The sequence below is a fragment of the Barbatula barbatula genome (genome assembly GCF_947034865.1).
Source record: "Barbatula barbatula genome assembly, chromosome: 6".
Lineage (NCBI taxonomy): Eukaryota > Metazoa > Chordata > Actinopteri > Cypriniformes > Nemacheilidae > Barbatula > Barbatula barbatula.
Genome location: NC_136765.1, coordinates 21689703 through 21704120, shown reverse-complemented (window position 1 = coordinate 21704120; position 14418 = coordinate 21689703). Strand labels below are relative to the sequence as shown.

The following is a 14418-nucleotide window of genomic DNA, read 5'->3' as shown; positions in this document are numbered from 1 at the left end:
TGGAAAGATTTTTTATCTTCTAAAGTCTGGAATTACATCAGGATGAATAAATGATGAAAAATCGTTTTGAGTGAACTATCCTTTTAATATCTCACAGCAATTCGCAACTATCTCAAGAGGAGGCTATTCTCGTATGATTTTTCTATTTACATCTCTTTAATGTTTTAGCACAACCTGCTCTCATGCTGATGTTGGAGCGTTTAAGAGTGGGACTTCATTATTGCTTCGTTCTAAAAATTGTATTTTTGTATTTTCCTGATAATCTATAATTTTGTATGATTCACATTGTATGTATGAATTCATATGAAAAGCCCTGGGAGATCAGGTTGTGCGCTTTGCGCTGAACTGATTTTGGAATAGAAGTCCAAGGTTAGATAAATGTCCTAATACACTCTACCATTACAGATTGTTTGAATATCTATAAAGCAGAGAGTTTAAATATACATTTAGGGATTTAATTTCCTTCCGCAGCTTATTGTGGTTGATACCCTAACCACCAACCTAACATCTTTGGGACAAAATGTATAATGGAATTCTGTTCCTTATACACTGCAAATAAACTTGAATCTTTGACTACTGTATCTGAAAGCAATTGTAAATTCATTAACAATCTCTCTGACCTGCCTGGCACCTTCATCTGGTATAAATATAACATTAAGAAGAACAATTTTATTAATTGCACATGATGAAAATAATGTTGCACCGTGAAAACCATTATTCCATGCAGCTTATTCATAGCCATTTCAGGTCAAAGCTTAACTTCAATTTACTCTGAGTGTCTTCTCCGTGTTGTCATAGCAAATGAAATAAATGTTGCAGTCGGCAAATGAGCGACTTCAAAAGAGAATGAAACATAAAAACAAAGTGAAGAGGCCATTTCTAAATTGATCGTGCCATCATGTCCATTGTTTCCATTCACTGTGTTCAATCTCGTGAGTGCAATAAGATTTGGTATCTGGCCATTCCCCTGTGTCTTCTGGTACCAATCCGCTCGGATGAGGTTGGAGGTAAGAATGACGACTCTGAATCCTTCCTCGTACCACAGCAGCATAATTTTCCTGCAAAAGGCGACCGTGTCTTTAAAACAGCTCATTTTAAGTAATAACATTCATTTTATCATAACACTTTCGTTGTGTCTTTTAACAGCATAAAACACTACCTTTACAAACTACAGACACATTAACCAAGTTTTCTACCATGGCAGCATAATTATCTGGCATAATAAGATCTAAAAGCAACCCTTTCATGTACAAGAACACTACTAAAGCTTTGTTTTGTAATAATTATAACAACAACAGCATGAATTGGACTACAAAATCAATTTTACTACTTTATCTTATCTAGTTTCTGTGCAAAACATTTATTTTTCTACTTTGAATTCTATAAGAGGGCTATTTCTTTATTTAGATAGCGAGATTTAGAACAAATTTAAAGGAAAGATTAAAGTGCCGATCTTTTCCAACTTCATAATTTTATTTAAATTAATATTGAACAACACAAGCAACTAGATTTGATCCTAGATTTTAGTCCTCAAAAAGGCTTAATCTTGCTATGGCTCTGCTATCTGTTGTTGAATAAAGTCCTTTAGGAATACATCACATTAAAATTCAATACTGTGCCTGTTTAACCTCTAATTCCAACTCACCACAACAGATGCTCGGCTGATAATCTTCACATCCACATGAATTGCAGAGGGTTTAAAACTCTCTCGTCTCGAGTAGCTCGAGTACATATGCATACTGACTGCTCATTAGATACAAACCTGAACGTAGTCTAAATATAGATTAATGAAGTAGAAATAAACTATGACACTACAGTGAGCTACTGTATATTTGACCATGGCGCACATTTGTTTAATATACAGTGTAACTAGATACTAGTTTTAAAGACAACTAAAGAAGGGTGCCAAATGCAATGTCCAGTTTGGCCTGTTAAAAATATGTTTAGTTTTGCTTTTTAAACTTTATTTAATTCTGCATTAAACAAAAAAGCCAAACAATTTACACATTTCCCACTACTGACCGTTGTAGGCAAACATTAAATGTTTGCTATCATAAAGCTTAATGCTTTCCTCTAGTGGAATAAGTAGCTTATTGCAACAGTTTGTCAGATAAGGTAACCCAAAAAGAGACCACCAAAAATACGGAACCTGGCAGAAACTAATGTGTGGATACGGTTTAGTCAAACGGTTAATCGTGACTAATCGCATCCAGAATAGAACTTCGTGTTTACATTATATATGCCTTTATACTTTGCATTCGATCCGGTGCCTTATCCCTCGCCATAGTAGAAATAAATCGCGATCCGTAAGAAAGATTGACGTCTGCACGTGTACTAGCAGACCTCCGTTACACTGAGATCGATCCGTGTGTTTTAAACTGATAAAGTGAAGCAGACGCCATTGTTAATGTATATTGGTAAAAGCCAAGGTTTATGTGGACTTGTAGAAACCCACTCACTTACTTACTGTAGGCACAGCGGAGAACCAGGATGGCCGAGTGGTTAAGGCGTTGGACTTAAGATCCAATGGATGTATGTCCTCGTGGGTTCGAACCCCACTCCTGGTAGAACTTTCTAACCTTTAAGATCATGAAAATAAATTGCCAACTCATATGCTAAATGTCTGAAGCCAAGTGATTTATTTAATTTCTGCATAAATGAATACAAGCCCGGAAAATAGTGGATTGTGAAGTTGTTAAGCTCACTGAATACAGTCCTGGATAAATAGTTTTATGGAAGGGATTCACTTCTGCCCATCTTTGTGGAGGAGGGCAACCCCTCTAAGCTAAACATTCTTTGTTTTACAATGCTGTACCATATTGGTCATTCTGTGAATCCCTGGACACATGAAACCTTCCAGATGAATTTTTGTACATTAATAATTATTTATTTTATGAAGTTTTTAACCTTGTTGGCAAACCTTTTTATCTGTGGCCTAGTGGTTAGCGCGTTGGGCTTGTGATCAGAAGGTTGGTTCAAATCTCAGTTCCAGCAGGTCATGATTGAAGTGCTCTTGAGAAAGGCACCTTATCCCTGATTGCTCTGCAGTAATGTGCCACTGTAAAAACTACTTGTAAATCTGCTTTGGATAAATTAATAAATGTAAGTAAATACACATATTTCACAATATGGTGACGGAGACCCGAAGTAGGGGAAACTACTACTATAATGAATTTAAATGCTGCGCTACATAATGTACAACAGAAAATCCTGTGGTACACTATGCAGAAATATAACAAAAATACCACAAGAATATTACATAATGTACAGTGTCGGGGATATCTCTGTGCGGCCGTCTTTCGTAAACGCCATCAAACTTGAAGTGACCATTTTGAAGAAACCAAACTTGAAGAAACCATTTTTTGAGCAGTGTATAAATGATGCATTGCAAATAAACACATGACATTTGTGCAGGAGATAAAAGAAGATTAGTAACGTCAAAGGTTTGAATAGTTTATGCAGGCAAAACGTAACGTTAAACAGCTGGAAGAACTCTGGAGATTTTCACTCCACCACGCTTCATAGGCTACATTAAAGAAGCATACAAGCTAAGTGAAGTCTCAAAATATTTGCTGGTGAAATGAGAAAAAAGAATCTAGACCACTGTGAATTCCTGTATAAATGCATTGATTTTTTTGGCAGCATGATTTGATGAGTATGAAACCGCATCAAATTGTTCTGCGTTTTGATATATTCAATATTTCAGTGATGTCAGAGGAGCGCGGTCCTCCCCTAACACATTACTGCGTCACTCCAGAGGCTACGCAAAAAAGAACCTGCTCGCTGTACCTGGAATATGTTTAATAATAAAAGGCAAGTTTCACTTAGTTCTCTTTCTATCTGAACTAAACCTGTTTTATGACAAATCTTGAAAACACACTGTAAATAGAATTGAGAGACTGCCATTTTATAAATGGTACCCGCTACCGGCGTTTGACGCTCCAAGATTGAGGTCTGAACGTGACCATTAGTCAAAATAACTATTGTATGCCATCATTATTGTTTCATTAGATTCCGTATAGGATCAGCATACTATAATCTGTAATACATGCTTTTGTTTAAAGAGAAAGAAACAGATTTATTGAAGAAAAATGTATTACACAGTTGATGGTTTTACTGCATTTTGTATTTGGAAAATATTATTAGGACGCAACAAAACTGCACTCGAAAACAGTACAAAGGATCTACACTAATACAGTTAATGATACAAAAGCTTACTTCTACCATTGCTGTCATGTGTTCATCCATGTGGCTAAAAGACTCATATGGTTTGACTTCCATGTTAATTTGAACTAATGCAAATGACCTCAAGGGTCTGATCTTCTCAAGAAGGCACCCATACATTTCCATGAGTATCTGGAGCCTGGGTATATGGGATGTTCCAGATCCAAGGCTGGTCTGTGAAGAGGGAAAAGACAAAAACATAGATTATTGGAAAGCCCCCGAAGGCATACTGTATGAGAGCCTGACCTGCTTCAGCCAGAGTTTCAGAATAACTGAATTGAGATTTCCAGCATGACATATGTTCCTTCTGGCCGGCTACCATATTAAGTTCATAGTATCAATATACGGTGTAAATAAAAAAAACAAAGCATCATGGAGAAACCAGTATTGTTAATAATAAAAAATTGTGTAAATACTTTAAATAATAAATGTAGAAGACAGCCGACCATAGCAACCAGACACAGATCAGTTGAAATACCCATGAAAGCACAGCTACAGGATGTCAAGTTTATTTTTATCTAGGAAACTGCCATAACTAACACCAGCACTTAGGACCAGCAATTTCAAATGTTTTCTTCAAGTCACGGTTCAAAATCATACCACTTCCAACAAAGCGTTGACATTGCTTACAGCCTTTCTATGAGCTTGGGTTGTACACAGCTGAATTTTAAGAAAGACCTGTAAACAAGACAGGACCTATTTTCTCCATAAATAAGATAGTTGATTAGCATTTTAACTTTGAATTTCGAAGTGGAGATTAACCTTTCGTCAACGTGTATTTAGCATTAAATCAAACCTTAAATCAAACCTTCAAGTCCACAAAAATCTTGACTTCTTTACTTTTGGAGTGATGCAGGGTTCAGTCTCACCTTTGCTGGAGTAGCGATGGGGTGGAAGGTCAAAGGGCACAGGGAAACCATTGGAAGAGGCGGAGCCAGGAAACACATTCTTCTCCACAGGAAATGTGCTCATGTTCTACAAAGACAACAAGAAGACAAAACATGTGAATATCTAGTGAATTCACTGTATTTTTTCCAGATGATGCTAAGAAAAGAACAGGACAAAAGAGGCCTATATATTCTAACCCTCTGTGAACTGCACTTAAAGTCTATCCGCAATGTCCTTAAAGCCAACTATATTTATAGGCAACCCAAGCATCACAATGTGGTCATCATGCTGTAATGAGAGCACACTGCATTCTCTCATCCTGTGGAAAAGGATGTGGAGCAGAGCTGCTCTCAGGGAAGCTTTCATTTGTGTATCAGGTATAAAGGAGGATGGAAAGATTTAAAGGGCAGTGGGGAATATATCACTTACACTCAGATGTGTTATTTGTGTAAGGATTGACCCAAACCTTTAAAAAAAGTTCAATACAGTACACACACACACACACACAGAAAAAACTAAGAGACCACTCCAAATTTCAGTCCAGTGTCTGTTGAATTTCAACCAAATCAAACCTTGGGAGTGACAAAGTCATCCATAAGCAAATGGGGAAAAGACTGACAGAATGACAAGACACATGAAGACTGTGAAATCGAGGTTATCACAGATATAAACTTTTCCAAAATACATCTAAAAATATAACTGTTGTGTTGCTTAAAAATGTATATTAACTTGTTCTCTTTGCAGTATTTGAGGTTCTCTAGTTACTTGCTAATACATGCAAGAAACTATATTTTTATTTGAAATTTGGTACATATAACCATATATATAAATAACTAGATGCCTCATTCAAGCGCTCCAGGCACGTAGATGAATCCGCCATCTTGGAACGGTCCACTGACATCACTCACAGTTTGCTAGAATGTCACAACACTGGTTGTGCATTTTAAACCCGAAAAATTGGAAACCCTTTCGTTGTTGTCATGTGTTAGTGTACCAAACATAATGTTTGAGTTTACACAACAACAAATATGTTTTCACAGTCTTACACAGTCAGCTTGCTCTTGAGTGTTAACGGACCGGCTTGGCAGGAAAATTGTTCCAAAACCTTGTTTCACGTGACCATAGCGTCAGAAACCGCATACTGTGACATTATGTAGTGAATTTGAATTAGTACCTACCTACCGACCGTTTAAACAGTACGTTCTATAAAGTATGAGCGGTAGCACAGTAGTAGTTTGAATACATTTCGGACATTGTGCATCCGGCATGTTATACGTTATGTGACCCATATGCTCTTTGAACTATGACGTATTAACAACAACCTGTTCGTAGGCGTTGATGAAAACATAATTTAGTGATGAGAAATTCATTTATCCACACTTATATTTAAAAATCAGACATCCACCTAAAGTTTTCAGCCATTTTAATTTGATTTACTTTTGAAATATGCCGGTTGCGCAGCTCCCGTGGCAGCATGGGATAGAGTGGTGTCCATTCTATGCACACTCACAAATCTCGCCGTAAGCAGTAGACCATCCAGGTATTTCTCGCCTACTGTTTTTTGCATAGGCCTACTGAGGCTTCGGACATACTCTTCCTGACTTATTTTTGCCTACTAAATAGTATGGAAGTAGGCGATTTCGGACGTGTTTTTGCACATGTGAAATTCATGTGGCTTTTCCATCGGCCAGCTATCACAAGTTTTAAACTGTTTAGCAAGTCAGGGTGGGTCGGAAATTTTTCCATCAGCTCTGAAACACAAACCCAATTTTAAAGAAACCGAGTCACTATACTCACAAAGGCTGAAGGCAGGTACAGAACACCCAGCTCATAGGAACGCACCATCATCTGAGTGCTGTTCTTCTCCAGCGCGCCCCAGGCAGCCTTGGACAAATTGGCACTGTGGAGGACACCGGCAGGCAAAATGTCACAAATGCTGCGAAGTCATCTCTCGCACACATCATCTAAAATCACCTGCCAACTAAACTTGCATTAAGCATGACAAAGCTTTTTAAGCTCATTTTTCTGAGACTCTATTTACTGAATTATTTATTTAGTTTGGACTTGCATTTCCACTGCAGGCTTTAATTTACATTACAAAAAAATTATGATTAAGTTTTATTAATAAAAAATTGTATACTCCTTTAGGATTGCAATCAAAATACATTAATTATGTAATACATAAACAGACACAAACAAATCAAGTCTCTTTTGTTTCTAACCTTGTAACAAGAAACCAGGCCAGTTGTGTGAAGTCTGGTGAAACCCTCATGTATGTTTTAATGTGGGGCATCGCGTTGCTCCTACCGGTGACATCTGCATGCCAGCCGCTGTTGTGATGAAAGCGGTTGAGAAAGGAGGAGAAAAATGTAAGTGAAACAGTGAAGGTATAACATTGGGTGTTTTATCTAAGTGCAAAAACACAAAGATGCATCTCGCACCAATCTCATGCCGGTGGGGAGAAATGGTGCATTTCAGAGTGCACTGTGTCGATCGAGAAGAGAGTTTTCTGTCTGATGCTGCCAGTATTCAGTCACAAAAGCATCATTCCACATTAACCGGGCTGAAGTGTGGAGATTAAATCTGTCTTGCAACGGGCACATCTCTGAACACTTAGCAAAATCGAGGCGACCAGTAAAATAGCTTATTTATGGTGATAATGACTTCAAACGGAGGGAGAGATGCAATTTTTGGGTCAGATGAGTCTTGGGAAAGGAAGCTGTGAGGAGTCTCGGGTCTTGCCGTGAAGTCTTCCAGGAGGATAATTGCGTTAATGTTAAAAAAGGGCCACATTTTGAAGAGTATACTGTCAAAATGTGTTTTCATGCATAGATGAATAACAAAACAGAACTTACTGGAAGTACGAGTGAAGCCAGAGTTGTTTTTGTGCCGTCTGTATACTGTACGGTAAAGATCCCCCAGCTGCAAGAATAAAAACATGCAAAGTGGCTTGTCAAAAAAGCCAGCGCAGGTGTAAGAACACATTTTTAGTTTGGAGTAAAAGAAAAAAGGGTACCTGGATAACCCTCCAAACTGTTTCTCACATTTTCCACAGATGGATAAATCTAGAAGATGGTTTTAGAGAAAGAATTGTTCGCAGTTTTAAAGTCAATTCCAAATCAATAGAGGAAGAATATGTCAGTCTTACTGCTACTGCCGTCTAGTCTGACTACAAGTGTGTTAAGCAGATTTGACTCTTACCAGGCATATCAAGGCGACAACATTAACTGCAAGGTTGTCTAAATAGCAGTTACTGTGACCTTTTTATCAGTAAATTCACATTTAAAGCTGCAATCTGTTACCTTTTTATGGTAAATAATAGAGCCGGTTGAAAATCGATTATAATGTACGACGATTCAAGTTGGTTGAGATGATGAATTAATCGCAATACATGTTTTGAATAATAGGGGCCGCTGTGTTTACAGCAAACTTGGTAAACGTGCATATGCTATTTTTTAAACGTAGGTAAGGAAAAGCACAGACAAAGTCTAAGATTATTTATATTAAAGAGACATTTTTATATTTGACATAAAATATACTTTTATTTTACAAAGAAAAGGGCAGTTGTTCATTTCTAATTTTAGGAAATAAACCCGTGAAAAAACATTATCGTGAATTTAATATTGTAAATCCCATAGCAAGCTGAGCGAATCGTTACATCCCTAATGAATAAACAAAAAAGAGCTATCATGCAGGAAAAGAATCAGACTCATGTTGGTGAGCTTATAATAATAATGATGAGGTTTTGCAATGAATGTCAGTTTGACTTTAACCCATGTCAAGGCCAGATAGGGTGAAATTAGGTAGATTGAGACTTTGATAATAAGATGAATGTCAAGAAATGATGCGATACATTCACCTTAATTCTAAATTTTAAACAAGGTGGCAATATAGAAACAGAAGTCAGAGAATGCAGCTTTAATCATCAAGAGAAGACTTGGAAACAAAAATAAAGTTTTCAGTTCGCCTTGCAAGAGCTGTTCCAAACACTCACCAGGAGCATCTGTGGTTGTGAGCTGGGTAATGATTTCTCTGCTCTCACCAGCGTGGTCAGGGTATGCTGGAACTCAGCTGCCAGCCATTTTGTCTTATCAAGACCCATGGAACCGATACTGGAAAACTGACCAATCACAGCCCACCGTTCTTCGTTCGGAATGGGACGTGTGTGTTTGCTGAGCAGCTGCGGAGAACATAAACACCATGTTTGAGTTGTGTTAACGTGCCCCTTGTGTTGTAACATAGTGGCTTTGCTCCAAGAGATGGTAGCAATCCAACACAATAGCAAAACTGTTCATTGTACAGAAGTGAATAAAAATAAATTTAAAAATGTACAATACAAAACACAGCTGACACACAAACTCGCAAATGCAAAGACATACACAATGTAATAGCTGCTATTTGGTGCAGAATAAAAAAAATTATACGTGTATGTATATATATATATATATAAATATATATATAAATATATATATATATGTGTGTGTGTTTTACTTTATTCCTTTAAAACGATTAAGGAAAACAATTTGGATTTTCGAAAGAATATTTGTGAATTCGGCTCCTGGTTTCTTTTATCTTGCGTTGCTGTGTTTACGGTTTTCAAGAATCAGATCGGTTGGACGCATTACCTTTTAACTTGTAAATAATAAAAATGTATTTGTATATTTTGTAGTACATTGTTTTTTACGAATATATTTAATTATTTGCATTAGCGATTTTGTACTCCTGCTGTCTGCGAAGTGCGAACCGATCAAAAGTCTTCAACACAGTGTGACTCAATTTCAGCAGATGGTACAGAAAGTCATTTCTCCTGGTGCAATTGTCAAGACCAATCTGCCTGTGTGATTTGAACTCCCTTAAGAAATAAAGGATGAAGTCAAAATCTCAGAGGCATTCCTTGGGCATCCATTGATTTTTATGAGCATCGCCAGGGGAGAAAACTGTAGCGCCCGCGGCAGGAAAAAAAATGCCAAAAACATACCTTTCGCAATCTTAAATGGCCCCACTTTTCCATGGCAGGTCCTTGATATCTTCCTGGAGATGAACCAATGAGATACACCCTACAGGAAAACATACATAAAAATGCTAATATTGCACTTTGTTTCTAGGTGACGTCTACATGTCAGCAATATGATTTTTCCTATCCAAGTAGCTGGTTCTTGGAATTGCACTATGGATACGTTTAGGTCCATAGTCGGAGGTCCGGTTATGTTATCACTCCAAAAAAAATGTCATGACCCTTCCATTGGCTCATGATTACTGGATGAGGATTTTTAGAAATGCATTACTGAACAAATGTCAGACAGACCGATGCACTAACAAAGAATCATACAAAGGACAATTAGAAATAATAGATTATATTCACTGCTCGCCTTTTCAGGCCTGGAAGTCTTAATTCTGTAAAATAGCTTTCCATTCCATTACCGTGGAAACCTTAAAAACGCCACCATATCCCAGTTTTAAATACCACATCTTTCATTTTCAAAATGTCTCACCGTGTTTCTGAGAGATCATACTGTTTGATGCGCTCGATCCAGTCGGCGAGCTCTGGAGCCCGGTATGCCTCCAGGTATTCCAGCAGGTCTCTTTTAAAGTCGGTGGGAGACTCTCCTGCTGTTCCCGGACTTCCCTCCGGTAACCTGGGGTACAGCGGACTCATCCACATCCTGCGACATACAAGCAGCATGCTTACTAATGAAGAGCTAAAGGAAAGAGCGTGAACTATTACAACATGACAGATTTATAATGTTGTGAGCGTCTTCAAAAGAGAGCGAAACATAAAAACAAAGTGAAGAGGCCATTTCTAAATTAATCGTGCCATCATGTCGTGTAATAAGATTTGGTATCTGTGAGCATGCATCTGGCCTATTCCACGAGTCCCCTACCCCTGAGTCTTCTGGTACCAATCCGCTCGGATGAGGTTGGAGGTAAGAATGACGACTCTGAATCCTTCCTCGTACCACAGCAGCATCATTTTCCTACAAAAGGTGACAGAGTCTTTAAAACAGCTCATTTGATGTAATAACATTAATTGTATCTATATTTACCAAGTTTTGTACCCTGGAAGCATAATGATCCGGCATAATAAGATCTAAAAGCAAGCCTTTTCATGTCAAGCAGTACAAAAACTCTACTACACACACTGAATTGCCTTCAGCCTTGTTTTAAATTATTATAAGAACAGAAGAGCAATACAAGAACAGCATGTACTGGACTATAAAATCTATTTTGTGCTGTGCTTTGTGCAAAACCTTTATTATTGTACTTAAACTAAACAAAAAGCGCTCGATTTCATTCAGAGAGCGAGATTAAGACCTAATTTCAAAGGAAAACTGGGAAAATATTAAACCACTGATCTTTTCGTACCATTGCGTTATTTCACAGTTTTATTTAAATGAATGTTGAATAACACAACTCATAATAACAATTTGATTTGGTCCATTGAAGTTAAAATTTTTAAATCTTGCTATGGCTCCTTCTGATATCCATTCTGTTGTTGAATAAAACATGAAACATTCTTTAAAAAATTCAATACTGTGCCTCGAGTGCTACATTCTCTATGCATTAAACTGACTGCTCATAAGATACATAGCTGTACGTGGTATAAATAAAGAAATAAACACTACATGACAGTATATAGTGAGCTACCGTATAATGATTATGGCACAAATTTGTTTCCCATATATTTACCTACATTCCCTCAGAACAGAGCATGGTTTAAACTAGTTTTCCTTTCCTTCAAATCAATTTTAGCTATCATAAAGCAAAGAAAACATAATAACACTTACGTGTGATGTGTGCCAAATGCAATGTCCAGTTTGGCCTGTTGAAAGAATGAAGAAGGGAAATAAACTACATTATAAATTAATATGAAACATGTATGCATTTAGCAAAGTGACTTACATTGCATTAAACTATACATTTTGTGTTAGAGTACGTGCAATCCCTGGGATCGAACCCATGAGCTCGGCAGCGTCATGCTCTAACCACCGAGCTACAGAAAAGCTTAATGTACTTTAAGTATTGCTTCCTAAACTTAATTTAATTCTGTATTAAACCAAAGGCCAACATTTTTACACTTTTCCCTCTACACATAGTTATGGGCAAACATAAAATGTTCACTGGACCTCAGGCTCCCGTAAAGTTTAATGCTTCCCTCTAGTGGAATAAGCTGCTTATTGCAACTGTGAAAATTGTTAACCATAACCATAACAGAGTAAGAGACATAAAAATACAGAACCTGGCAGAAACGAATGTGTGGATACGGTTTTGCTTGTTCAATTAATCTAGCCTTGGCCTCTCTTTTGTCTCCATGAACGATTGTGACGGGTTTGTCTCTAAAAAACAAGAAAAGAAACAATGTTGCTCAATTTGGTAAGAAGCTGTTGTCCATGAATGTGTTAGATGACAAATGCACAATTCATTCTAATAGGGTTCAATGACATTTCTATGATGTGATATGTCCTTCTTTAAAGTTGTGCAATGTTTACAATATTGTAAAGGTGAGTGAGATTTTACCTAAATTCTGGAGGATACTGTTCCAGCATCCATGGAATGTCAAAGCAGTAATTGAACTACATAAAAAATGGTCGGTCAGCAAAATATAAAGCACATGGACTAATTTGTAATATAATATAGAACTTAATCTGCTAATACAATACCTGCACAGACTCTTTTAGTGTCCCGAACATAGGAGAAAGTATCTCTATTCACAGAAAAATGAAAACAGATCATTAGAAGTAAATACACCTAGACAACAATATTCTTTAATGTAATCCTGATCAGACAGATAGTTTAAATACCTTTTATATGCAGTGCTCCAGTGTTGAACTTCTTCTGTATCCCAGTGACTTTGTTTAAATAAAAGCGGTACATGTCATTCATAGATAATAAGTTTGTTTCGAAGAAATCGGCAGGTTCTTCTTTATAGTAACCGGTGCCGTGAGGGCTCGGAGGACGCACGTCTTCGGTTTTCTTCCTTTTAGGACTTACATTTAATTTCTCGGATTCATCTTTTGCTCCAGGTGGCGGTGGAGCTTCTTCATCACTGTCAGAGAGGTTCCAGCCCCCCTCGTCTGTTTCTCTTTTTCGCTTTACAGCAGGCGATACCTTGCTTTCACACTTCACAGGCTTTGTTTGGTTCACATGTGCTGCTTTTCTAGCTTCAGATCCAATGGAGGGAGCAGACGCTTCTTTTACATTCAGGGTTCTTTCCTCAGCTTTCTCATTTGGACTCTGCATAGGCTCTTGTTTCAGAAAGGTGGTGATGTTTTTTGGTTTGCCTCCTAAATCTGGTCTTGGTGTGATTGAAGTCTTTTGGGGGGTTGGTGGTATGACGTTGTCCTCATCTTCACTATCAGATATAGACCACCTACCATGCAGACTCTCCTGGGACATTTCTGCTTCAACTGTGGGTCATAAAACTGCTATTTTAACAGTATTTAGACAGCAACATTGTACGTGTTATTGTGCAAGGAAACCACATTTCATTTGCCACGAATATGCATATTTTGTCCCAAAATAGCCTCACCACCGTTATAATACAAACATGTTAATGCATAGAAAAGAATGTGTAACTGCAAGACTGAGGGGTCTCAAACAAAGAATAAAATGCTTCTTCTGTGTCGCATAAACAGGTAACATTAAGGGATCACAGGGACATGCCAAAATTACAATAAACATTAATGCAAATAAGGTAAACTTACAGGCAGGGAGGATTAAATGTACAGTACAGGATACACGAAAACTATTTAAAAGTAACTGATATATTGAAGGCTGAGCGCAGCATACGTATATTTATAACGCTGCTAAAACCGTGTCATTTTAAAACGTAAATGAATAAAATGAAACAGATTTTCTTTTGTTTTGATTTCTCATGCACGATCACTTTCGTTCCACATGTAGACTAACGTTACTAGGAACAGCGCCAAAACGCTGCAATGTTCTTCAAAGTAAAAGTCTCAGCAAATGATCAACGTGCCTTGCTGTTGTTTGTGGGGCATGTTTATTCCACTTGGATTTTAAGAACAAAATAATATATTAAAAATGACAGCATGTCATTTAATAGAGCAGGGCAAGACCACTGAAAGGGTTTCGCAGCTGTTTGAGGTCTTCTGTTAAAGAGGAGGATATTAGATCAATGTAAACATCTAATACATGGCATTACTCTCACTTATTTTACACTTAAAACATTTAGCCTAAAGAAGAAGTCAAACACTCCTCATTTTACCAAACCAGGAATTACATTCTAATTTTAGAGACACATTTTTGCTAAAATGCTGTGAGCTCACCGTGTTTTGAATGATTCAG

The 14418-nt window shown here is 37.4% G+C and overlaps 1 protein-coding gene across 1 annotated transcript; it reads right to left on the bottom strand.

Annotated features, from left to right (window-relative positions):
* Positions 1 to 3785: 3785 nt before the first annotated feature.
* tdp1 (tyrosyl-DNA phosphodiesterase 1) lies at positions 3786 to 14037 on the bottom strand. Its single transcript, XM_079459240.1, has 16 exons — positions 13815 to 14037; positions 12912 to 13517; positions 12771 to 12814; positions 12628 to 12683; positions 12350 to 12446; positions 11898 to 11932; positions 10995 to 11087; positions 10605 to 10775; positions 10091 to 10169; positions 9107 to 9292; positions 8129 to 8177; positions 7968 to 8034; positions 7335 to 7442; positions 6910 to 7012; positions 5094 to 5199; positions 3786 to 4398 (listed from the first exon to the last, which is right to left on the bottom strand). The coding sequence occupies exons 2-16, from the start codon at positions 13504 to 13506 to the stop codon at positions 4325 to 4327; spliced, it is 1863 nt and encodes a 620-aa protein (XP_079315366.1). The 5' UTR covers positions 13507 to 13517; positions 13815 to 14037; the 3' UTR covers positions 3786 to 4324.
* Between the last annotated feature and the right edge of the window lie 381 nt (positions 14038 to 14418).

Coding starts and splice junctions, on each gene's coding strand:
- tdp1 (XM_079459240.1), bottom strand. CDS start 13,506: ATGTCCCAGGAGAGTCTGCATGGTAGGTGGTCTATATCTGATAGTGAA. Junction 10,170..10,604: donor TATGATCTCTCAGAAACACG/GTGAGACATTTT, acceptor GTTTTCCTGTAG/GGTGTATCTCATTGGTTCAT. Junction 7,443..7,967: donor TGGCTTCACTCGTACTTCCA/GTAAGTTCTGTT, acceptor TCATCACAACAG/CGGCTGGCATGCAGATGTCA.